This window comes from Mustela nigripes, chromosome 12 (assembly GCF_022355385.1).
Source record: "Mustela nigripes isolate SB6536 chromosome 12, MUSNIG.SB6536, whole genome shotgun sequence".
Lineage (NCBI taxonomy): Eukaryota > Metazoa > Chordata > Mammalia > Carnivora > Mustelidae > Mustela > Mustela nigripes.
The window spans coordinates 94,650,051-94,676,516 of NC_081568.1; the positions used below are offsets into that span (position 1 = coordinate 94,650,051).

Sequence of the window (26,466 nt, forward strand, 5' to 3'; positions counted from 1 at the left end):
TAAGATTTTATTTATTTATTTGAGAGAGAGACAGTGAGAGAGAGCATGAGTGAGGAGAAGGTCAGAGGCAGACTCCCCATGGAGCCGGGAGCCCAATGCGGGACTCGATCCCGGGACTCCGGGATCATGACCCGAGCCGAAGGCAGTCGTCCAACCAACTGAGCCACCCAGGCGTGGCTCTATTTATAAGACTCCAGTGTGATCCCCATCCCTACCCAGGGTGCCTTCAGCTCCTACCAAAGACACTAGAGAACCCCATCCCCTCACAGACACTGACCTCAGAGGCCCCACTTTGGGGCCCCCAGCCTCCTACCACTCTCCTATAGCCCCTCCCAGTGCCCCTTATCTCTCAATACTGATGGTGCCTTTGTTCTTCAGAACATAGATCTCAACTTCTTCCCCATGCTGCCCCTACTGTTATGGGGAGCAAAATTATCTATATTTTGTAGAGAGAGCTCTCTATTTGTAGGGGATGCAGGGTCCCAGGCTGGGTCCCTGTCTTTGTGTATAAATTCTACATTCCATTTTTTTTTTAAAGGAAATAGAAGAAATCTTTTATCCATTACCTCCTCTAGAGCGTACCTTGGTAGCTTGTGCAGCTTTCTCACAAGCCTCTGTAATTGACCCTGGTATTTTTGTGCGTTGTCCATTTTTGGCAAAGTTTTTTTTGTTTTTTAACAAGTACCTCCAGCTTACCTTCTGGATGATGTAGCTAACATGGATCTGACTTTATGCACTATGTTTCCAAAAATACTCTCAAAAATAAAATTTTGGTGTTAATCTAATATGTTGGATATCTTATCTAGAAAAATGTTCCTGGAATGATTTGGTCAAAAAAGTCAGTGTCTGTACTTTATGCATGATCTGGAAAAAGTGTGGTAAACTGTAATAACATAAAGTAGTTGGGTCAGAAAATTTGACTTAAAATCCTGCCTTAGTCACTTAGAAAATATATAATGTCAGGGAAGCAATTAATTGTCTCAGTCCCGGGTAGCTCTGTAAAATTCACCCCTATCCTTGAGGGTGCTGTATTTTCTGCATATTTTCCCCTGGATTTGTCATCATATTCCATTTTCAATTATTTTTTCTGGCTCTGATTTAATTTCCTTTTTTAAACATTGCTTCATTTGTAAATTTAACAAATAATGATTTAGTAAGCTGTGTGTGTATTCTTATATGTATTGTCTCAAATCCTGTCTGGAATGATGCTGGGTATAAATAACTTTCCAAAAATAGGAAGTGTGTTTGAAAAGTATGTGAGAAAGCTGTAAAGCCTCAGAAAGAGATTCTTTTTTTTTTTTCTTTTAGAAAAGATGCAGCCTGAGACTTGAAGGAATCTCCAAATTCACAAGTTTGAGGAATTTTCACAAAGTGCACACATCCATGTTACTAGCACTAGCTCAAGAAACAACACATGAGGAGTGCCTGGGTGGCTCAGTGGGTTAAAGCCTCTGCCTTCGGCTCAGGTCATGATCCCAGGGTCCTGGGATCGAACCCCACATCGGGCTCTCTGCTCGGCAGGGAGCCTGCTTCCTCCTCTCTCTCTCTGCCTGCCTCTTTGCCTACTTGTGATCTCTGTCTGTCAAAATAAATAAATAAAAATCTTTAAAAAGAAAGAACACATGATTTCTGCCTCAGAAGTCCTCATACTTCCTGGCATTCCCTCCCCGATGCTGCCCACCTATCTCCACAGCCACTGTGCTGACTTCCAGAGGAAAAGATTGGTTTTACCTGATTTTGAACCTCATATAAATAGAATCGTAGGATAGGTACACTTTTTCTTTTTTGGTTAAATTGTGGTTAAATATACATAATATAAAATGTGCCATTCTTTTTAAAGATTTACTTATTTATTAGAGGGGTGGGGTAAGGACAGAGACAGAGGCAGTGAGAATTCCAAGCAAGTTCCATGCTGAGCGGGGAGCTCCGTGCAGGGCTCAATCCCACAACCCCAAGATCACGACTTGAGCTGAAACCAAGAGTCAGACACTCAACCGTTACCACTCACGCATCCCTAAAAGGTACCATTTTTAAGTAAATGGGTCTATGGCATGAAGTACCTTAACTTTCTTGTATAGCTATCATCACTGTGTACCCACAAAACCTACTCATCTTACCAAACAGGAAGACTCCATGCCTGTTAACAGTAACTTCCCATTTCCCCTTCTCCCCAGCCCCTAGCAAGCACCATACTACTTTCCATCTATAAATTTGGCTCTTCTTAGTACCACATTTAATGAAATCTGACAGTATTCTTTTGTGGCTAGTTTGTTGCTCTTAACATAATGTCTAAAGCTGTATCCATGTTATAGCATATGTCAGAGTTTCCTTCCCTTTTGTGTATAGATCATATTCTGCTTACATGTTGGTTTTTTGTTGGACACCTGGGTTGCTCCTAACTTTGGCTTCTGTGAATAATGGTTCTATGACCATGGGTGCCCATATACTTGTCCAAGTCTCTGCTTTCATTTCTTTTGTATATATACACGGACGTGGCATTGCTGAATCACAGGATGATGCTGTTTTGTTTTTTGAGGCATCACCATGCTGTTTTCCACACTGGCGGCATCATTTTACATTCCCACAGGATAGTAAAACTTTGCTTTCCTCAACATTATGCTTGTAGGATTCATCTACATTGCTATGCACTTATAGGTCATGTATGCTCACTGCTGTGTGGCGTTCTGTTAGTTAATGTGCTGCAGTATATATAGCTGTTCTCTTGTCGATGGGCGTTTGGGTGGTTGTAGGTTCTGGCCATGATAGGTAGTATTACTGTTACAGTGCATTTTATAGTCAGGACTTAAGGATCTGTGGCTTTGTTTAGCGTTTTAATTTTCTTATATTACGGGAATAAAAATGGTTACGTTTATGGAATTATTTGTACTCCTAACAAAATTTCCTTATGGTACTGCTTGATAATCTTTAGTACCTCAAGTGACAGAATATCCAGCCTACGTTGGCCTAAAAAAAGGGACTTGTTGGATCATATCCCTGGAAAGATTCAGTGTCTGGCTTCAAGCATGGCTTGGTCCAGGGCTCAGACAATTTCATTCACACTCAACTCTGCTCTTGGCCATGTTGGTTCCATAATAAATGACAAGCGCAGGAAATGAGACAGTGTTTCAGTAAAGGGGAATCAGATGAAATCCAGAGATATAGCAAGGGATGACTGCTATCTACAATAGCTCATCTTTTCTTCTTTCAATTTTATTCTTATCGGAATAATGTACATACATAGTTTTAAAAATTAAATAGTACTCTGAGGCTTGTGAAAAACTGTAGAAATCTACCTCACTCTTCCCACTGTCCAGGCCTGGTTCCCTGAGAGAACAGCTTCAACTCTCAGAACTCTTTCTTTAAATGATGTTCTCCATATTTCAGAACTGTGCAGTTTTGTTGCTCTCTTTATCAACCTGGACATTATATATTGACTTCCTAATATGGAACACGGAAATGTATCTCTTATTCAACCTCTTCTACCTCTTTTTTCTATCCCCCAACTTGCCAGAATAGTTAGACCACTGTTATGGTACAGTGTTTTTGGCTAAATCAATATTCAGCATTCATCTTAGGTTATATGTGTACTGGTTTCCTATTGCTCCTGTGACAAAGTACCATGAACGTGGGGTCTTAAAACAACACATGTGATCTCAGAGGCCTGAAATGGATCCTAGGAGGCTAAAATCAAAGCTTGCATTCTTTCTGCAGGTTCTCGGAGGGAAATCTGTGCCTTTCCTTTTGCGGCTTCTAGAAGCCACCCATGTTCCTGGCTCCCGGCTGCATGGCTGCATGGCTGCATGGCTCAGATCTCCCTCCAGTTGTGTCTCTGACTCTGACTCTTTTGCCTTCTCCTGTTCCTGTGTAAGGACCCTCGTGATTACATTGGGTCTTTTGTAGATAATCCAGAGCAATCTCCTCATCAGAAGACCCTAATGTAATCACATCGGCAAAGTTGCTTTTGCCATGCTCAGTACACAGATTCTGGGGATTAGGCCATCTTCAGAGGGGTCATTATTTTGCTACCACTGTGTGTGTGTGTGTGTGTGTATTGTTTATTTTATTTCTTATTGTATGTATTTATTATAATTTAATATTTTATATATTAAATATATATAATATTTTTAATATTTTTTTCAAATTTTATTTATTTATTTGACAGAGAGAGATCACAAGTGGGCAGAGAGGCAGGCAGAGAGAGAGGAGGAAGCAGGCTCCCTGCTGAGCAGAGAGCCCGATGTGGGGTTCGATCCCAGGACCCTGGGATCATGACCTGAGCCGAAGGCAGAGGCTTTAACCCACTGAGCCACTCAGGCGCCCCAATATTTTTAATATTTTAATTTTCTTTTTTCTTCTCCTCTCTCCTCATCTCCTCTTTCTCCTCCTCTTCCTCACCACGGATTCTCTTCCCCCTCTTTCATACCCGTGTTTCTCTCGGAGTAAATAATTTCTGTATTGTTCCTCCCCTCAGACTTTATGCAGCCCACACGAATCCTTCCCATACTCTTTACACAACTGTAAAACCTCTGTGAGCACTTTGCGCGTTACCCGCCGCACCAGCTCACCTGCAAGTCCCCCGCCCTGGAGCCTCTTCCTCAGCGCGTCGCCACGGTTGCCTTCCCAGCGAGGCTGTGTGCTGTCCGGGGCTGACACACGGCCGTTTTCCGGGGATGTCCTCTCACCGTCGTGACCACCATCCTGCTCCTTCCCTTCACTCATCTCTGTGCATCACCCTTCCCCCTCCTGCATTTCTCTGACACGGTTTGCTTCCTCGCTGAGGGGCAGCACGTCCTCCAGTCATTTCTTGAGAAAGTGTGTATAGATGGTAGATGGGGTGACTTTTATGTCTTAAGCTATCTTCAGCCAATTATGTAGATAACAGTGAGGAACTGTCTCTGTTGAAAAAGGGTCTTACTTTTGTGGGGGAAGGAACAAGAACAGGAGAGGGCAGGAGAGAGGAGCGGGTCAAGGAGTGGAAGATGCCTCTGCCCTGATCTTCATGTGTCAAGGCCCGCTAGGACAGGGTCTCTCTTACTCACCTTGCTTCGCTAGTATCGTGCTCACTGGAGGCACGTAACCTCGGTTCCTCAGTGAATGAACACACGCAGACGCCGTCGTGGTGTTGTCTGAAATTGCTCTATGAAGCGTTGGAGAATCTTTAGAAGCCACTAGCTGCGTCTCACAAAGGCCTGCTTGAAGAGTTAATTCCACTTATTAAAGATACCGTTAACATTGAAACCAGATTCCTTATCTCCTTGGCCCATAGGACATAAAACTTGTTCCCACTTGAACTTTTATTCTATTCTTCCTCCTGCTACACTGAACGTTATCATTCCCTAAGAACCAGACTTAGGTGTGATTCATCTCTGCATATCTTATAATGCCATGGTTTATATAAATGCTCAGTAACAATGTGTTGGATTTCTGCATATCAGACATAGGACCTTCTTCATGACCATTAAATGACTTAGCCTTGTCCCCAGCTTCGGAGGCTTTGCAATTGCTCTTCTCTCTGCCTGTCGTTCTCTGGTGCCGTCTCCTCACCCTTCGCATCCCACCATTGAAACTCACGCATCATCTGTTTTCCCCACCCTGATCTAAGGGCACTGTATACTCCCGGGTCACTGACCATCATCCCACCTGTGCTGGCACCTGAGCAGTACCCGTCCTTATCTGAAATGATTCCATCTGTGTCCTTACTTTCTTTCTCCAGCTTAAATGGATTCCACAGATGGGTTTCTGTCCTACCCACTCCTGTATTCTGGCACCACATATAGTGCTGAATGAAATGGATGAAATGAGTAATATTGGCTATTAAGAGAGTGAAAATGTTCATAACATGCTCTGATTTTTACTGGACTGCATGAGTGATGAAAGGAGGTAACATACATCTTTTCTGAAAGTTTTCCTCAACCACGCACAGCTTTTAAGGATGTATAAATAGTTGAACATTCAGGGAGAGTGATGCTCTTGCCTTAGGATTTCGTACATCTTGCTTTGCAAAATTCCCTATCTAGGTTGCTGGCTGAGTGTGGCCAGGAGACACTGTTAATTAGGTTTCTGTGACTTACAGATACTTCTGGGGCTCTGGCTATAAAAAGTTTTTCCCCCTGAAAACAGGACAGAGGCATCCACAGACACTTAGGTTGGCAGTATTGCTGAGAGAGGAAACGGGATGATAAGTGAACAATGCCTGCTCTTTTTTTTTTCTTTTCCCGAAACTAAGTCCAGTGAAATCAGAACCAAAATGTTTCAATCTAGTGAATGACACTGAGAGTCCTACAGAAATTGACCCTTAACTTTATAACAGAGTTTCTAGAGTTACACTATTCACTTGTGCTTGGATAATTCTGGTATGGGGGTTGTCTTTGTGCATGGTGAGATGTTTTGCAACAACCGTGGCCTCTGTACCCCTTTCCTCTCTGGTTGTGACAACCAAACATGTCTGGAGACATTTCCTGGTTGAGGAACTCCCTGGTTGAGAACTACCATTCTAGAGTGTGTGTAGAACCACCCAGCCTTAAACTATGCCAGTGGATTTCTTTAGAACTCTTATTTCCACCATTAAGTGTACATTGGTGTTCCCTCCCTGTAGCAATAGAAAGCTGCTTAACTTCAGCCTTGTTGTGTAGATGTCTTCTCAGTCATTCCAGTGTAGTTTCAAACAGTGTCCTCTCCACATTCTACCAATACATAGCACAGTGCTCTAATGTTTCCTTAGGTTCCTTCTCTGCGCACAAATGAGTGTGCACCTAGTACTTGCTGTGTGCTTTCCAGCCAGTAGGGGTCTTTCTGGGTCTTTCTGTGGTGTCTGAACAAATCCTGACTCTCCTCTTTCTTGGATGCCACTCTCTGAGCTGCTGGTACTGTTTGGTTAGTTATCAAACACTGTGAAGAGCTGTCATTGTAAGAAGAAGGAGGGTGAGTGCCCTTAGTTGGTAATTGTACCAATATGGGGAGACTCATTCATTCATTTTTCAGATTTTTTTTCTTTTTTTATTGAGGTATAGTTAGCATACAGTGTTATATTAGTTTCACGTGTATAATGCGTACAATATAACAATTCAATGATTCTGTACATTGTGCACTGCTCATCAAGATACGTCTGCTCTTAATCCCCTTTATCATTTTTGACCACCCCACACCAACCCCCTCTTTGGCCATTACCAGTTCTCTGTATTTAAGATTTTGTTTTGTTTTGTTTTTCTCTTGTTTTTCCATCTATTCCTTAAATTTCACCTATGAATGAAATCATATGGCATTTGTCTTTCTTTGTATTATTTCACCTACCCTTGTATCTTCTAAGCCAATCCATGTTTTTGAAAATGGCAAGATCTCATGCTTTTTTTTTTGGCTGAGTAATATTCCTGTGTGTAGGTGTGTATGAACACAGACATATACACTGCATTTTTAAAAAAAGTTTTTATTTATGTGTCAGAGAGTCCATGTGCATGTGCACAAACAGGGAGAGTGAAGGGACAGAGGGAGAAGCAGGCTCCCTACTGAGCAAGGAGCCATGTGGGGCTTGATCCCAGGACCTGGGGATCATGACGTGATCGGAAAGCAGACACTTAACTGACTGAGCCACCCAGGCGCCCCTCCTCTGCCCATATTTTTAATCAGATTATTTGTTGTATGAGTTATTTTCCCTTATCACATATATCATTTGCAAATTTTTTTCTCACATTCAGTAGGTTGCCTTTTCATTTTGTTAATGGTTTCTTTCACCGTCCAAATCTTTTGGTTAATTCCAATAGCTTGATTTTGCTTTGGTTGCCCTTGCCTGAGGAAATATATCTAGAAAAATGTTGCCAAGACCAGTGTCAAAGAAATTACTGTCATTTTCTTCTAGGGATTTTATGATTTCTGGTCTCATATTTAGGTCTTCATTCATTTTGAATTTATGTTCATGTTTGGAGATAGAAACTTATCCTGTTTCATTCTTGTGCATGTTGCTATCCGGTGTTCCTGGCAGCATTTGTTGAAGAGACTTGTCTTTTCCCCACTGCATATTTTTGCCTCTTTGGTCTTAGATTAATTAACTATATAAACATGGGTTTATTTTGGGGCTCTCTGTTCTGTTCTCTTCATCTGTGTGTCTGTTTTTGTGCTAGTACCATACTGTTTCAATTACTTCATCTTCATAGTGTATTTTAATTTTTTAAAAAGATTTTTATTTATTTATTTATTTATTTGACAGACAGAAATCACAAGTAGGCAGAGAGGCAAGCAGAGAGAGAGGAAGGGAAGCAGGCTCCCCACTGAGCAGAGAGCCCGATGCAGGGCTTGATCCCAGGGCCCTGAGCTGAAGGCAGAGGCTTTAACACACTGAGCCACCCAGGCGCCCCTTCATAGTGTATTTTAATGTCAGCAGACATTTATTAAATATCTGAATGGACTGTTCTTGGCACTGGAGTTAGAACACAGTTACTTCTTGGAGCCCACAGTCCTGTAGAGGAGAGACAATAAATGAATTTAAAATATGTCTCAAGTCACAGGTGCCGAGAAGAGAAATACATCAGAAAGAGAAGGAAACAGTTGGTGGAAGGGATGCTTGCAACTCCAAGCCTGGTCAGCGAGGTTGTAAAAGCCACTCCATGGGATGTTTGGATGACTCAGGGGACAAGAGTTGGTGGCAGACAGAGCAGTCAGTGCAGAGGCCGTGAGATGGAAGTGGTTTTGGGGTACCAGAAGGACAGTGAGGAGTGGAGTTCAAGGACAGAGGCCAGGAAGGGTGGGGGTGTACATGTCACATGGAGCTTTGTGGGCATGGTGAGAACTCTCCAGTTTTTTCATTATGCTAAATTTCAGGCAGGTACTGCAGAGAACAGTGTAGCAAACTCTTCATATGCCCATTACCCAGATTGGTAACACTACTTTTACTAATTAATATTATATCTTACTCTCCCTCCCTAGATTATTTTGAAGCAAAGCATACTTTATTTAACCTGTAAATATTTTTATGTGTATCTCTGAAAGATAAGAAATGAAAAGTGATCCTGATCCCAATATTCTCTTAAAATAGTTAATATTACTACATACCCAGTCAGTGTGTGTGTCTGTTACCCTGATTATTTCCAAGTATTTGATTATGTGTGTGTTTGGTATCAGGACCCACACAGGTTCATAGGCTGCCATTAATGGATTTGTCTCTCCATTCTTATTTAACCCCTCCGTCTCTTTCACGTCCCCACTTGAACATTTTGGTTCAAGATACCAGGTCCTTTGTTGTGGTTTTCGCTTTTTCCAGTCGAGCTTTTGCGGACCACGTCTCTCTGTCCCTGTGTATACTGTAATCGACACTTTGATATGGAAGCTTGATTGTATCCTGTGGTGGTGTGTCTTTTTCCGTAGGATTACATCATAGATGTTGCACCAAGAGGCACAGAACACTCAGTCATCATGATCATGGCTTAGATCCAATCATTTATTAGGGTTTGAGAAATGGTACTCTAACTGGAGCACTCTTTCTCTATTCACCTGTTGGAATAAAGAGAAGCATCTTCTTACCCATGAAATGCAGTCCATAGGGAGATCAGGATAAGTAGTAATTTTTTTTTTCCTTTTCCAGTTTTCACAATGAATGGGGTAGTTCCCTAGCATCTTCCAAGGGGCGCCCTGACTGGCTGGTTCCCTCCCTCCTCCCTCCCTCTCCGTCTGTCCATCTGTCCTTCCTTCCCTCCCTTCCCCCCCTTCCCTTCTTCACTCTTTTCTTACCCCCTTTCTCCATTCTCTCCTTGAACTCATGGCATTAAACTTCAGGTGTGTTCTAGTACATTACCATTGTCATTCCTATTCATGCTTGATTTTCTGGGGCTTTTCGGCTAAGTTTCCTAGAATTTTTAGGCCTTACTTAGAGTGAGAGAGAAACTGTTGGAGTGTTTTGAACACAGGCGTGCTATTCTGGAAAAAAATCACTCTGGAATTTGTGTATCCCACAAAGCATAGAGAGTGCCACGGAGGCAGTGGAGAGATCAGTGAGAAGAAAATTCTAATCGTCCAGCCAGGCAGGACATTCCTTGCATCAGAGTGGTTCAGGGGGAAAGAATGGTGAGAGTCTGGATATTTTTACATGGCATGGGAATTTATTTGGCACAGAGAGGAGGATGGGGAGTTGGGTATTGGATTTTTAAAATAAGAATAAATTCAAGGGAAATTATTTTGTTGTCCATTGACAATGTGGAACTAAAATTCACTTAAGATCTGTATAGAGAAGTCTTTTGAATAAAATTCTAATGTGATTCTTTTTTTTTTTTTTTAAGATTTCACTTATTCATTTGACAGAGAGAGACACAGTGAGAGAGGGAATGTAAGCAGGGCGAGTGGGAGATGGAGAAGCAGGCTTCCCGCTGAGCAGGGAGCCCGATGTGGGGCTCCATCCCAGGACCCTGGATCACTACCTGAGCTGAAGGCAGACGCTTAACAATTAAGCCACCCAGGCGCCCCTCTAATGTGATTCTTAAAGTAGTTTATTTTAAGAAAATAAAAAGTTCAGAAAATTTAGCTTTTGGGGAGGCAGAGTGGAATTCTTTCTTTCCTTTTTTTTTTTTTTTTTTTTTTTATCATAACCCTACTTTTGCCATGCTTCCTTTCATGCTTTCCCTAACTTTACTGAGCAAAGTTGATCCCCCTTCTACTATATCTTTATCATTTCTTATTGTTATACTTTTCATATTAGTTAAAATGGCCTCCCTATGATCACTACACAATGTCTATGTTCCTGGTATGGATTTGCTACCACTGAGAAGTCGATATGGTTAGTTTTCTGTAAGTCCACACAGTAGGAGACGTCGTTACCTAGTTAACAAATACCTTGGAGCATGTTGGCGGGTTAGGGGTTAGAGAAGGATTCTGGGAATATTTTATGAATCTTCTCTAGCCCACACGAACTTTGGTACAATTAGAAACAGGTGACCCTCTAGATGGATGCAAAGCTGAGGGTATTTTTGTTTAAAATGGGGGGGTGGGGAGGAGGTGGAGGTTGTGGAAGCAGCCTAGAGCGATACGGCAGGTTTGGTAGGGTGGGAAGCAAGCTGGACTTCAGGCTTCATATCCCCCCCACCCCCCCCACCCCCACCGCTCAGCCCCTTTGTGAAGGGCACAACCTGAACAACTGCACATGGCACCCCTGCAAGTGAAGGCCTTTGGGATAGGGGAATAAATACACCAGCATCTAACCCTAGCACTGTCACCAGTTGTACGCCTTCAGTTTCTTTGTCTGTGAAATGATGAAATTTGACTTCGTAGTTTTTTTTGTTTTTTGTCTTTTTAAAAGATTTTATTTATTTGACAGACGGAGATCACAAGTAGGCAGACAAGCAGGCGACAGAGAGGAGGAAGCAAGCTCCCTGATGAGCAGAGAGTCCCATGTGAGGCTCGATTCCAGGACCCTGAGATCATGACCTGAGCCGAAGGCAGAGGCTTTTAACCCAGCGAGCCACCCAAGCGCCCCTGACTTCATAGTTTTTAAATGTAACTACTCAAACATGGTTGTTTGATCACAGATTGGCTGTGTGGACCAGCAGCAATGCTTGGGAGTGAGAATTCTTGCTAAAATAAAATTTAATTTGATCAAGTACTTCTCAGCAGACCGGTGGTGACTGAATTTTAAAACATTTTAAAATGCATCAGAAGAAATGAGTCAGATATGTTCTTCATACACAACAATGGAAGTACACTTAGTTCCCAGTTAGGAGTACTGTGCAAAATTGTGTTATTTGAATAAATACAGGATGAAACTTTCCGGCTTCCAAAATGTACGTTCTCCCTTTACTTCCTTATTCATATTTGATTGCTTTTGTAAAGTATGTAGCACCATGGTGTTCTTAAAAATCACTTTTCAAAAAATAAAAACACAAGCTCCTATCTCTTTCATTTGCAGTTGGTATTTCCCATCGTAGGGTTTTGCCTGTTCATACAAGGGTTTGCTTCACATCAGAGTTCAACATCCCCCAAATTAATGCAGTTAGTTTATTCCTCTTTCTGATGATTGCCTTATATAGAAAAAAATCTAATTGTTTTCATTCGGCACCATTCCCGGTGTCTTTCTTGTGGCACCTGAGTGATTTTGTTAACTCCACCAAAGGAAGAGTCAACAGAACTTCTCCCGGTGGCCCGATTCTATTTGAGAGCATCCCTGGGAGGTGGGAAATAGTTGAGGTTGGCTGAGATAAACTCTTTCCCAAGTATGATACTGTTGCTTTATATATATATATTTTTTTTCTCCAGCCTGTATGATGAAAGGACTTTTCATTTCACTGAGGTGAAAACTGGGTCTGTGAGTGGAGCGACTTTGTTTTAAAAAAAAAAAAAAATCAGAAACCAATTACTTGATATGCAGAGCTGAAAGCCTCATTCCCTTAACGAAAGCAGTGCAGTGTGCTCCGCTGTTAACCTGAGGAAGGCGGCTGACATCTCTTGATTACTGCTAGAGGTGGAAGGACCCAAACTTGCAGGATCCCCCTCCCCCTAGAGAGATTGTTAGTCCAGTCCTTTCTAGAGGTTCGTTTTGGCTCTCTGTCATCACCGGGACGCTGGCAGGGAATGTGTGTCATGGTTACAATACAGTGTGGTAACATACAACAAGCATGAAAGCCCAGCGGGAAAGGCTGCAGATTCCGGGGCTGACCTTGGAGTAAGTATTGTCTGTCTTTAATATTTTAATGCTTTCTGCATGGTACTCCGCTTTCCTGCAACCAATAGCTCTTTAGCATTTGTTTGTACTGCCAGCCTCAGAGCACCGCAGTGTGAGGTGGAGGAACATGTCTTAAATGCATGGCTTTTGGTTTTCAGCGGAGGGGGAGAGCCAGACCCTGCCTGCATTTTGCACTGCAGTCAGGAGAAGCGTGGCTGCGTATGTAAAGTTACTAAACCTCAGTGCTGGAAACATCTTAACAGCTCATTGTGAAAGAATGCCTCAGCAGGCCATGGTGTAGCTGTCTTTTTCTCCTCTCTCACTGTTTGTTTATCCCCATGCTGCCTTTTTCTCAAGAAAGGCCTCTGTCTGCATTGAATAACAGGAGACGTGACAATGGATTAGAGTACAAGAGAAGGGTTATTTGTAACGTTCATTAGATGTGATCCATGTTTTATTTGTGCAACAGAATATTAATGAACTGGAGTGCATTTTGAGTCCTCTCTGCAGTCTCCAGCCACTGCATATGCAGTGTTTACCTAGTTGAGGATCTGTGTTTGCTTAGCTGGTTTTTTTTTTTTTTTTTTTTAACCCGTTAACTCATCTGACTGCCTTCTGATTTGATGTCGCCCCGTGAAAATGCCCACATCTCATTTGTGGCGCAGAAGTTAAACATCTGTGATGCAGGAAGTGTCAGCAAATTTTTATTTTAAATCTGTTAGTCAAAGATGCAGGAACTGTGAGTTAGTCTGTGCTTGGCACGCCGAATGGCACGCCGAAAATAATAAACAGTCACATGTAAATCTGGTAGGGAAAGAGAGATACCCTTTTTTCTAACTTCCAGTGAAGATAGAAAATTACATTTTAGCTGAAATTCATACAATCCCAGTCATTTTGTGCTGGATTACTTCCAGGGAAAACCTGCAGGAAGAGAGTGCTTTGTCCAGTTCCAAGTATTGATTATTCCTCTTAAATCCTGGATATGCATCATATGAGGGAAATTATTACTCTGTTAATAATAAATTAATAAAAACACTACATTTCTGAAGTGATGTGAATACTTTTCTAGTCAGTCCTTGCTCTCAAATTTTACACTGATTTTTTCTTAACAAGTACTTGCTTAGAAAAAGTTAGAGGGCTCTTAGAACCCTCTTGCGAGTTGTGGCATTTTTCATAATGGACATACAAGCCATAGTTACCCATTGCCCATTGCCCCGTGCCCTTCTCTAACTCCACCCTAGCGTTCAGCCCTCACCGTCCTCATGGCACATCCAGTGGCATGCACTCAAGGCACCTCTCTCTGGCATTCTGGAAATGCACAGCTCAGATGCCAGTGTTTTTATGCTTAAGACCCAGGGTATGAACCCCAGCGTTGTTTCACCTCTGTTTCTGGTTGTCCCACTTACTTGTTTTTTTCAGACTTAGTAGTATTCATCCTTCCACATTATGCCTTGTTCTTTTGTTTTTAGCATCTTGTCCAATTTAAGAGGATACACTTGAAAGGAACTTCTTACTAGACAAGCTCAGTTGTATCAAATGTTCTACCTATAATGTGAGAGTTCGAGGTAGGCCACAGATTTTATGACTTTGTCAATGATGACCCAGTGTGTATGGATCAGCTAAACCCGGGGGGTTCCCTGGATTTTGTGCTGGATCAGGTCACACCCCCTGGGTCTAGCCTCTGAATGTTACTGCACATTTAAAATCGATTACTCCTCCATTCAGGGAGCTTGATATGCTAGACTAGGGATCACTATTAAATGTCACTGTAGTGTTAGCATAAAATTTACTGTGAACATTTTGCTTATCTTGAAACGTAAAATCCCTCTTAGATAGACATAGTTAATTTTACATTCATTCATGGAGAAAGCAAATTCTGCAGTCTCTGAGTAAATTCATTTTCTAACCACTGCATAGAAATATTCTAATGGGGGGGGTCTTAAAAATTACTGATTTTATTAAAAGCAGATTTAATATGTATATTATTTTAATTATTTGGGGACTTTATAACACACCAGCTACATGGAGTGGTTCTTGAACTTTCTTCCACAGATAATACTATTTCCCTTTGAGGAGAGAGTGTCCTGTAGGCACTGCGGCCATGGGCTATGACACCAGCGTGTTTTATACTCTGTAGATACAATTCAGACTTTTCCATCTGACTTAGCAATAACAGGAATCACTTTTCTGGATTTCTGGATATGAGATAACCAAATGCATAAGTATTTCAGAAGTTAATGGATCATTAATTTACTCAGAAATTTCTGATGTATAGATAGCATATACATGGCTTTACAATTTCTGAGGAAGTAAGTTGCTTTTTTTCTTTTTCTTTTTTTCAATATAAGGGTAGAAATTGGTTCAAGGATAGAAATAGACACTTGGGAGCACGTATGATCCCTGTCTCAGCTTGGCACCATGGCGTGGTTTCAGTGCTTATGTATGCCTATTTTCAGACCCAAAGGGACAGATAAGATTGTACTGAGGTTAAATAATGTCTGTATCAGTAGACATTCCTGAGAGTTTTCCAATGAGCTGCTAAGTTCAAGTACAGCATGTTTAAGAGCGGTGGCTTTTGAACGTGCTCTGAATGTATAAGGAAATCCGTTCCTTAGTTTACTAAGTAGTGGCGCCAAACCGGAAAATGGTTTTAAAAGATTAAAACAAAAAACAAAAAACGTTGTGGAGACATTTTATTAATAAGTGGGAGCATTTGGAGCAGTAATTTTATCTTTCAGTTTAAGACAAATACAGCCACATCTCAATTATCCATATAATGGGAAACAAGGACCGATGAGAATTTGATAAGCCCAACTCTGATTTTAGCCACCGTTGCCATTTCTCTGTTCAGTAAAGGGCACAACCAGCTGGAATCAGACAACATACAGCTCCAATCCAGGACCCCTTCTCGAAGATAGGCAAACATCCAGGTACGGTGTAGGGTCATGGCCAGTAGAGAGGAACATTCTAAAAGAATCTCGTTGCACTGTCGTGGGAATTTCTCCTGCTCACTTCAGTCAAACAGTTGGTACCAGAGTACCTGGCTATTTCTAATTTTGTTTTCGGCGTGTAAAAATAATTGGGAATTGACAAGCATTAGATTCATACTTTGATAAATCCATTGGCAAAATTTTTGAGTGGGATATTTGACAAATTTAAGTTATATCTCTTCCCTAAAAAAGGAAATATAGGAGGCCAAAAGGAAAAAAGATAAAGGCAATGTAGGCTCACCACCCTGTGATGAATATTTGAGATCTGGCTGGTGAATGGGCTGGATGGTTTGGATAGATTGGTGGGGGTGGGGATTATAATGGTCCTTTGACAGATGAAATTAAAAAAAAAAACCTCTCTAGAAAATTAAATAATTTATAGTAATATGTGTAAGAAATTTTCACATTACCTATTATAAATGTAAGAAACAGTTTTTACCCTTGCCCTTGAGAATTACAGAAAATGATGTTGGGTGTTTTTCACGGCAAAGCACTTAAAAACATATCTTGCTATTTGGAAATGTTTGCCGCTTTGCCTTTTTAAAAACTATAGTATTTAACTTGAATTCTGTTGCCTGATAACTACTTCCCTCTCGTTCTACTGATTTACCATTGATTGTTGATCAGAATATACTGAGTAGAAGAGGACTAGATTTTCTTTGCAGACCTCACAGAAGGTACCTGCTAAGTTGCTCTGTGACAAAGACAAGGCATAAATGCAAATGGCCGCGGTAGCTTTGAGGCTGTCAGTTTTCCGAAGGAAGCACTGCCCTTGTTCTCTAGTTCAGAGCTGGAAAATGGCAAGTGGTGAGCTGATCACCTCGGAGTATGGATAGGCATGCCACAGGGATTCTGGCCTGAAGGGAGCACAGTCCCTTACATGAGCATTGCTATTTTTACTGCCATCATTTCCCCAATCGGAATGACATTATTTTAACTTTCAGTCTCACTCCAAGGAGCCTGAGTCCAACCCCATCCAGCCCAGGCAGCCCCTGTAGTCCTCTCTTCGCTTTCCACTTCTGGAGGTAAGCGCGCTCCAGTGCCGGCCCGGCCTGTGGCTGCTTTGTCTCTGCCTTCCCTCCCCCCCAGACCCCACAACCTATATTGGAACACCTGTGACTCTGCAATACACAATTCACCGTCCTTTCCGACTGTCATCTTAGTGTTAACAGAGCAAGGCAACAGAGTAAGGAAGACTGACTGAGTTGTTTGCTTGGTGATTTACGGGACCCCCTGGAAAATGTACGGTGCTTCTCCCAGTTAGCTCATCTTAACTATATTTCACTTCACGCCTGGTGATTAGTTGTTTAACTCCTGTGCGTGTGGTAGTTTTTCCTCTCGCTTTCTTAGGAGACGATCTGCTGAATTGGACAAATTTTGACCTGTCTCTTACAGTACAACTTATTACAGTTTCTAGAAAGCATTTCCCAATTCAAATTAAAGTATTGTAATGTGGGTTGCCAGGAATTAGTTTATATCCATCCTGTTATTTACAGGACAAAATGTTTAAATTGTCTAAAAGGATTAGAAATGTTCATCTCTTTTAGAACTCCCAACTACATCTCCGCCTTCTCATTCACAGGCTGATGTAAATTATTCTTCTCTTTTCTTTCAAGAAAGATCTCCCAGGAGCTCTACTTATGTTTTTAGCCCAGTTTGTTAGAATAATTCATGGTAGAAAGTACTGTTCACATTGTATGTGTAATACCTATGTTCTATTAATATTTTCATGAATTCAGTGTCTGGTTAGAGTGGGTCTCTCCATACTTAATTAGAGGATACACGTATCCTCTGCAGTACGCAGCCACCACCCCCCAACCTTTTTTTTTTTAATCCTAAGAGAAAAAGTGGAATGAAATTCTCAGTTGATGGAAAGAGTGACTGAAATTATTTTTTGTTACTGAATACCTTTTTCTGCACATACTCAAATGAATAAAAAAAAATTCATGGCCATTGCCTATCACTGGGTCAGTTTAACCTATTTGTTTCTCTTATTTTCTAAAATAAGACTGAGCTAAAAATTTGTGAAGAAGAATTGACTGGGGAAATGAATTAATGACTTTGAACTTTGGTTCTCCTCTTCTGCTGATAGGATTATATTTATTGTAAAAGTGACTTTCAACATTAAAGTTCCATGTAATAGCTTTCATAAAGCATATAATGTATGCTCTCTGAATATAATAGATCCTAAAGCATGGGAATCGTTTTCTGACAATCCAGAGAATTTTCCTGAGCTTATAATTTGTCTTTTTTTGGTGATCCAACTGAAAGTAATTGGACTCTCTTCTGAATTTTTTCTTCAGCGTAACATGTCTTCATTAAATGCTCACATTCCCTTTTCTTTTTCCCTTTCTCAAGACAATAAGCTATTCAAAATGCAGGTGCTATCCGTAGTAGGGGAGAAAAGAGTCTGAAACGAACGCTGTTGGCAGTATGGAAGAGGAGGGGGTTGAAAGAGTGCTTTTGGAGAAAGATGTATTGGACCTGGTGATAATTGAACTGGACCTTGAAAAATCTTGGTGTTTCCGTGGCGGGAGAGATGGTGGTAAAGGACAAAAGCAGGCCGAACATAAAACAGTGAAGGAGGTATGCAAGTGTGGTACTCTGTAGACAAGCCGTGTGTAGCTGGAACTTAAGACGCATAAAAGAGAAGAGAGCCAGGAGTTGTAAAGAGCTTGATGTGGACTTAGAAATTAATTTGGGAGCATGAAAACTGAGCTAAAAAGTTTGACTTCCATTTTGTAAGCATTCCAGAGTTCTGAATCAGGAAAGGACCAAGGCGAGCTCAGACTAAGAAAAGTGAACCTTTACCCTTAATACCCTTAGTGGGTATTAAGAACGGATGGGATTTCAGGTGGAAACTCCAATGAGGATGCTGGTACAACACTTCATGAGTACCAAGTCCTGGATTAGGACCAGTGCCATGAATTTAATTCACATGTGCAAAGTACTTTATAGTCGACTAAATGCTTTCATATACTTGATCTCATTCAATGTAATCCACCATTGTAAGACGGAAAGGGATAATGCTTCTGTTTACAGGTGAGGATGCTAATACACATAGAGATAAACCTGCTTTGCTAGCCAAGGATTCAGAATGAAGTCTCGTATTTTTCCACTGTGACTAACTTAAGATACATAGTGCTCTGAGATCATTTATATTGAATTTTAATTATCTGGTTTAGGTAGACCTGTGACCTCTCTTTGTCATTTTTATTTCCCTGGTGCTTCTCTCAATGCCTAGAATGTATTAAGTGTTTCAGAAGTGTTTATCAAAGAATGAATAAATGAGCAGATTGGAAGGAAAAGATGTATTAGTTAAATCACAGCTCACACATGAACCACCAAATAGAGAATGACTCACATTCTCACTCCCAGACCAAGAGCATGAGAGACTCACTGCTCCACATGGTGATTTAGGGATCCAGGGGGCTCTTTAGCACATGCCGTCAAGTTTGCCCTGGGCATCAGCTTCCAGCTGGTGAAATGGGAAGGGGCATGGGAGGTGGTGAACTGCCAGACATGAAGATGGCACACATCAGTTCTATTCATATGGCATGCCCAGGATCTACCGTTCTGACTACACTTATGGACAGGAAAGGCTCAAAGTACAGCTTACTTGTATTCGGGAAAATGAGTTTGCTCAATAGTTAGCAGTCTTGGTCAGAAAAGTTGATGAAAGAAAGTCACCAATGATCGGTCTTCAGTAAATAATTTCAACTAAATGATGGGCACTGAGATTTCTAGCATTAAATGAATAGACTTCAAGAGAGCAGAGTTTGGGAGGGAGGAAAGTCGTCACCCTGAGTCTGACCTTGAACACCCGGAGATATCTCTAGGTTGTGATACCTGGTTGTCAGCTTGGAACTGGGCATCATTCATGGTGTGCCCCCAAATAATAGTCTTGTATGAATGGAGAGATTCCAAATACGTTCATGCTATTACCACCAAACAGGATTTATTGTAACGCTGCACGGATTTTTCTTTCCTTGATTGTGATGGATCAGGTTTCTTCTCTGTTCTTTTTTTATGAGTAGTGTTTGCATGTCTAGGGGGAGAGTGGTGGTGGGGAGCGTTCACAGTGTATGTGCCCTTTTGAGGTGCTGACACACAGTTTCTAAATATGGCAATGGAAGATTCTGTTCCTTTCATAGTAAAGCCCTGGAGGCAGACTATGCTGAGACGGGAGTTAGTGTTCCAGCTCAGGCTTCCTGAAGGTTGCCCAGAAACAAGACATCTGCAGATTCTAGGGCAACTCTGATGCTAAATGAAGTTTAAGTTGAGCTTAGTCCATCTTGGGAGCAGAACCTTGCACCATTGCATGGAGACCACAAGGTAGTTTGAGGGGCTGTGGGCTCATGGGCAGTGGGCTGCCTCACTAAACCTTCAGTTTCGTGCTGCTGGACGTCTTCCAGAAAAGCCAGCTTCCCACTTAGCTGGAAGGATGCAGAAGTCATTCCTACAGCCAGCAGAGCAGTAGGACCATACAATTCCCAAAGTCCCTTCTGCCCTGAAATTCTGACACCTTTGTTGTCTTCCAGCAGGGCTGGAGAGAGATCCAAAATACATAATTTGTCAATGAGTATATATATATATATATATATAGCCCAAATATTAGTTTATTAGTACAAACATGACCGGGAACATCTTAAAAACCTTGATTGGAATTTCTGCATGCCTTCCCTTTTCCCCGTCTGAGCCAATCAGAGCGACTCAGGATTTCCATAATCCTCAGTGTTTCATAAATTGGTGACAGTTGAGTGTCTGGTCATATAATGATGACGTCAGTGCCTCATGAGCAATTTGAATATGACCCGTGTCTGCTCCTAATCTCGACTGTGATCATGTAGCAAGGTTCTAAGGGAAGCTGCCTCATTTTACATTCTCCATGTCTTTCTTGGCACTTAGCCTGCCTCGCCCTCAGTAGGGACTCAGTAAGTAGCTGGTGGCTGGCTGCCTTTACTCAGCAGCTGCATTTCTGTTGTGATCGAGCATGTTCTTCTGTGTCTCCATTTCATGCCCCAGCTTCTTGGTGGACAGCCTCCCTTGGCACTTCCATGGCACTTAGTACACTCCTCCTGTTGGACTTCTTCCATCCTTAGTTTACCTTTCCATTTGTTTCCTAGAGTCTCAGGTCATAGACACACAGTCAGCTCTACTAGAGTCTGCAACGAAGCACATATTCCATTTCTTCTTAGGTTCTCCCGAACCCCCATCGCCCTACATCAGCTGTGACTACAGTCACTCAGGCCACATTGCTGGTAGGTCTCAGGACTCGTTTCTAAGAAGAATATCGCCACTGTGCTACACATCCCACAAGGACAATGTGTTTTGTCTCTTTTTCTTCACAGATGTATCCACAAAGTCTAAAATAGTGCCTGACACACATCGTAGTCTCCTTAAATATGTACTGCTGGAGAAATGACCATTATCCTTGGGGCTCAAGGCTCTGCTGATGTTTTTAACTTGTCCTCAAAACATGGCCTATGCTTCTATAATATGTGCACTTTTTTAAAAAAGATTTTATTTATTTATTTGACAGAGAGAGAGATCACAAGCAGGCAGAGAGGCAGGCAGAGAGAGAAGAGAAGCAGGCTCCCCGCTGAGCAGAGAGCCCAATGCGGTGTTCAATCCCAGGACCCTGAGATCATGGCCTGAGCTGAAGGCAGAGGCTTAACTGAGCCACCCAGGTGTCCCTAGTATGTGCACTTTGAGAATGGTGTTGGCACTTGGGAGAGGTAGGGCGTACATTTTGATTCTTTCATAAATACTAAATGATAGCCATCAACATGTAAAAACTGACCAGGTATCATTTACAAATGAAGTAAGATTCAAGGCCAGAGTAGACCGGCATTATCAAAGAGAGGTGAACCCCAGAGTATATCAGAGACCGAACCTCACTCTAATGAGGGACTGAGAAAACGATCTCGAAGTTGTGTTAGATCCCACACCAAAGAGGATATATCACTCAAAGGGAAGGTAGATGATACTGTCATAAAAGAGGGCATCAGGGGCCAGTGTCCCCTAATCTCATTTTGCTAAGAGCTTGTCCATTTGTCCTATTGCTGCTGGGAGGGTTCCTAGCTTCACAGCTTCCTGAATGCCCTTCATTTGTGGCCATGGTGAGGGGGAGACATAACAAGTATTTACCCAATACATGGTTGTATGTTATGATTTTGTGTCTCCTTTACCTGGGGAACCTGGAAGCATAAGGAAGTCACATGACGGCTAAACCCTTCTTGTTTCATTGACTTGATAGTATGAGCAGGACCATTTCTTTTTAATTTTGGTTTCTCCACTTTAACTTGATGGAGAACATTGAGCAAATCGGAAGAAGCTGGTACCAGATGGCATTTTTTTTGTCCTGTATGAATTCCAGTTCCCATGCTTTTGTGAATGTGATGGGTTTAATGAATTGCCTTATGCATACTTGAATTTTATTTCAGAATTGCTATGTAGAACTGACTCCGTTTAGTGCACACAGTCCTAGGACTGGCTCCGCTAAGCAAAGCTGAACTGGATCATGAACACTCTGCTGTTCCCGTGGGTGTGGGTCTGGGTAGAGATGGGGAAGGCTGGCATCAGAGGGGGGTAGAGGGTGTGTGGACTGGCTGGTTAGGCACTTCCCTGGGCCCCACCCCACTATCTGCCTCTGCCACCTCCTGGAAGCTTCTGTTGCTTGTAAGAATCCAAAGAGGCAAGAATGAGGTGATGTGTGTGAGGTAGTCCAAGAGAGGATAGCTTGGGAGTAGACTCATGTGGGGGAACGGGGAAGGGTGATTAATAAGCTTACTGCAGAAAGATGCTTTGGGAGTTTTCCTTTGAGTTTCTTTTTCTAGAACACTTTATTTCATTTCATTTCATTTCATTTTAAACTGATATGTAAACTTAGCTGTAACAAAGTTACTGAGCCTAAGGCACTAAGTCCTGGGGTCAGACAGCAGGCAGAACCCTCAAGTTCACTGGCGTCCTGGGAACGCATGCCTCCTTTCCTAACCTGTGCTCGTGCATTTGCAGGCATCTGCCTGTGCCACCCCCAGGGCGGCCTTCCAGGGCATTTGTTTCTGTCATGATGATTCTCAGGTTTTAGTTAAGTGTTTATGTTTTCATGTGCTCTGCTCTCCGGTTTAAGGACTTGCTTGAGAGGCCAACATGACTAACTTAGCTACTTGCCTCACTGTTATCTTAGTTCTCATTTGTCAGGAGCTTGCTGCATACCCAGGGCTGCTCTTCGTCCCTCACAGAGATGAGTTCATGCAGTTGTCACAATGTGCCTGGGAGGCAAGGCTGCTGTTGTCATTCTACAGACGGGAAAATGGAGGCACAGAGAAACAAAGTCACATGCGGTCAACACACATCTTGGTTTGCCCTGGTTCTGTTCCATTTATGCCTGTTCTCCCAGGGTGGTTCTTGAAAGGCGTTCCCTGACTTTCAAACCCTCCCAAGTGTGGGCAACAAATTATACCCACCTACCTGTGTCAAGAAGGCGGCCTGATGAGGTTCAAACTAAAGCATCTGGTGAGAGAGCCCGCATTCTCACTCAGCGGCGTGGAGGTGAACTCCTTCAATACCCTGGAGTCAGCAGTCATGTGAAGTTTGCCTTCTGATTAGAATATTCTATTCACAGGAGAGTTGATTTCATCACTCCATTTGGAGTTTTTCTGCTTGGGTCACTACATAAGTACATTTTTCAGTCCTCTGTTGAGAGTGTGGTCATGGAACTAGGGAGTATGTTTTGAGTTGGGGTGCCCTTTTTTTTCCTCTGTATAAAAAATTGATTTCAGACAGAGCCTAGATCGTGCAATGAGGGTTAAATTGGTTTCACTTGATAGTCAGGCTGTGCACCCCAGCAGCTCTGTTACCTTCTGCTGCGCTAACCTGAGCAGTCTGTGCCGGGTTCCCTCAGCCAAACTGGCTTGCTTTGCCTGGGGGCTGACAGCCTCTCCCCATTGCTCTGAGGGTCCTAGGCCCTTGGAGCTCTGCTAGAAGCCACATGTCCTCAGGCTTGAAGAAGGATCCCCCCCCCCCCCCCCCCGCCGCCCCCAGCAACGAACGTGCAGGGAGCTAGGACTTGCTCTGTGGCATTCCCCATTAAATGTTTGTGTGACCCTACCATTCAGGAGCAGTCATTATTATGGTCTTTCTAGACCAAATACTGGGTGGGAACAACTTTTTAAATTTTGGCTTTAGAATATATTTAGAAGATAAATTTTAATATTTAGAAGATACTCTTGGGGAGTTTTAGCGGCTATCTCTTATTTACATAGTCATCTTGGGGCAGATGAAGAAATTACTTTTCTGTGTGTGTATGTGTGTGTGTGTGTGGCTGAGGGAGTGGCGGTTCGGCTCTATATTTTCTTTAGTTTCTGTATTGCTTTTAGACTAGAAAAAAGAGATTTCACATCGTTTTTTAAAACCTATTTCCTGTACTTAAAATGTTGCTGCAGCCATTAACACCCACCCTATTGATCAGAGAATGAAGTTGTGATATTCCTTGAAAGCAGAAGATGGTGATGATAATACAAAGGTGTCTCAGTAAGTGAATACAAATGCGGAATTAAAATATTCTCAAGTTTCTCCGGCAGTAACATGAGGATAATAATACTTCTTGGAGGTGTTTTGAGAATTAATTAGGCAGCATTTGTGAAAAGTTCCAAGATGAGTGTTCTATTTTATTATTATTAGCTTCATATTGTTCTTGGAAAAACAGTATTGAAACTGAGCTACAGAACCCAACCCTTGTATGAAAAATATTGCATATTCCAACATGACAGTGAGTGATGAGATACTATGAAACTGGGATAACTGTACTAATGATCGCAAGTGAATAGGAGATGAGCTAAATTTCATGGCTTCTTAGGCTTTTTATGGCTATTCCCATGACAATATGCTCTGTTGAGTCATTACCTGATCCAGTTAATAAAAACTTTGGTGAAGGGGCACCTGGGTGGCTCAGTGGGTTAAGCCTCTGCCTTTGCCTCAGTTCATCTCAGGGTCGTGGGATTGAGCCCCGCCTTGGGCTCTCTGCTTGGCAGGGAGCCTGCCTCCCCCCCACTCTCTGCCTGCCTCTCTGCCTACTTGTGATCTCTCTGTGTGAAATAAATAAATAAAATCTTAAAAAAAAAAAACTTTGATGGCGTTACACCAAAGTGACCTAACATTGTTTTTCCAGGAGTGGTGTCAGAATTTTTTTTTCCTTTTCTCTTTAAATAAAATATGTATTTGGCTCCATCTTAACCAAGTTCAGAGTTAAAATTATCTTTAATTGTCCTGCCACCCCCCACCTTTTCCTAGTGTGTGTATATGGCAGCATGTGAACACATCCTCCATCAGGAAGTCCTGTTGATTCTTTGCAGTCTGCTCTGCTTACTCCTTCTTTAATACCCCCTTAGTCTGAGCCGCTGTCACTTCTCCCTGGATGTTTGTAGTAGCTTCCTAACTTAATGCTTCAGTTCAGCCTCTGCCTTGCTAAGGTCTGTGCTCCAGCCAGCTCTCTGAGGGATCTCTATAGGGTAAGTCACTCCTCTGCTCAGAGCCTTCCAGTGGCCACCTTCCCGTCTTCCATGAGCTGCCTTCCTGCTGCCTCTCACTCATTTCCTTCTGGCCACATTGAGCTCTGCTTTTTCTGGGCCGTCCCAACTGTGTTTGTATCGGCACACATTGCCCCCCTGGTCCTGAAATACTCCACCCTGTCCTTTCACCTTTAAACATTTTTACAAATGCAGACCTACAAAAACAAGTTGGAAAGATAGTACTGTGAATGCCCTTACTCCTCTTGACTCACCAATTCACACTTGCCACCTTTGCTGTATCATTCTGCCTCCTTCCCTCTTAGCCCATAGGTAGATTTTTTTTTCTTTTGCTGAACCATCCGAGAGTATTTCGCAGACATTCACTATGCCCTTAAATCCTTCAACATTTATCTCTGAAGAACAAGTACATTCTTCTTCATAGGCATGGTATCATCCTGTCATTATTATACTATCAACTTGAGCATGATTACAGTGTTATCTGGTAGGCAGCCCATACCACACTTCTCTAGTTGTCCCTAAAAAGTTCTTTTTGTTGTATTTTTAAATCCAGGATCCTAGTAAAGATTACATATTCCATTTAGTTGCCATATCCCTTTGGTCTCCTTTAAATTATAACAGCTTTACCTGTTTAGAATGGCTGGGGGATTGGGAGTAGGGGTGGGAGGTGTTCTCTTCATAATGTTGACATTTTTCAAGCCTATAGTAAATGCTGTGTTGACTGTCCCACAATTTCACTTTATCTGGTGGTTTCCTCTTCACTAGATTCAGGTTAAACATATTTGGCAGGAACAGACGATGTTGTCTTCCCAAAAACATCGCATTTGGAAGCCCAGAATCCCACGTCTGCCAGATTTTTCCCTTGTGGTACCATGTTTTTTGCTTTATTAAGTAATCTCTGGAGTGACATTAAGAGTCCACGTGAATAATTGTCTCCTTCTCGAGCTTTCACCCAATGGATTTTGCATTTATTGGTGACCTTGAGTCAGTTAATATCTTGCCATTTGTAAAATGACAGTTTTTGTTATTAGTTGGTGTTTTTCAGTTAAAGAACTTTTCTCCTCCTTCTCCTCCCACTGTTGGGAGTATTACTATGGAGTCATGTATTTTTTAAGGCATAAAACAAAAAACAAATACATATTTGGTGTGTAATGACCCAGGGCCATCATTGCCCTTTTTGCTGGTCAGGTTGTCTCAGAATTCATCAGTGGAAATTCTTTCAGGCTGACTACTGGGTCATTTTGACATGACCGTCTTAGGGGTTTTGTTCGTTTGTGTTTGTTTTCTAGCATTTCTTCATTTTTCAACACAA

General features: G+C 42.1%; 1 protein-coding gene across 7 annotated transcripts in view; it reads left to right on the plus strand.

The window, feature by feature from the left end:
- MAST4 (microtubule associated serine/threonine kinase family member 4) overlaps positions 1-26,466 on the plus strand; it is a 554,271-nt gene that overhangs the window by 331,749 nt on the left and 196,056 nt on the right. Inside the window, exons 1-2 of one of the 7 annotated variants that reach the window (XM_059417994.1) lie at positions 12,159-12,634; positions 16,569-16,649. The exons of the other annotated variants lie outside the window; for them this stretch is intronic. Coding sequence (XP_059273977.1) covers positions 12,588-12,634; positions 16,569-16,649 — 128 coding nt within the window. The 5' untranslated portion in view covers positions 12,159-12,587. Of the gene's footprint in view, positions 1-12,158; positions 12,635-16,568; positions 16,650-26,466 lie in introns of those variants that run through there. 7 annotated transcript variants of the gene reach the window in all.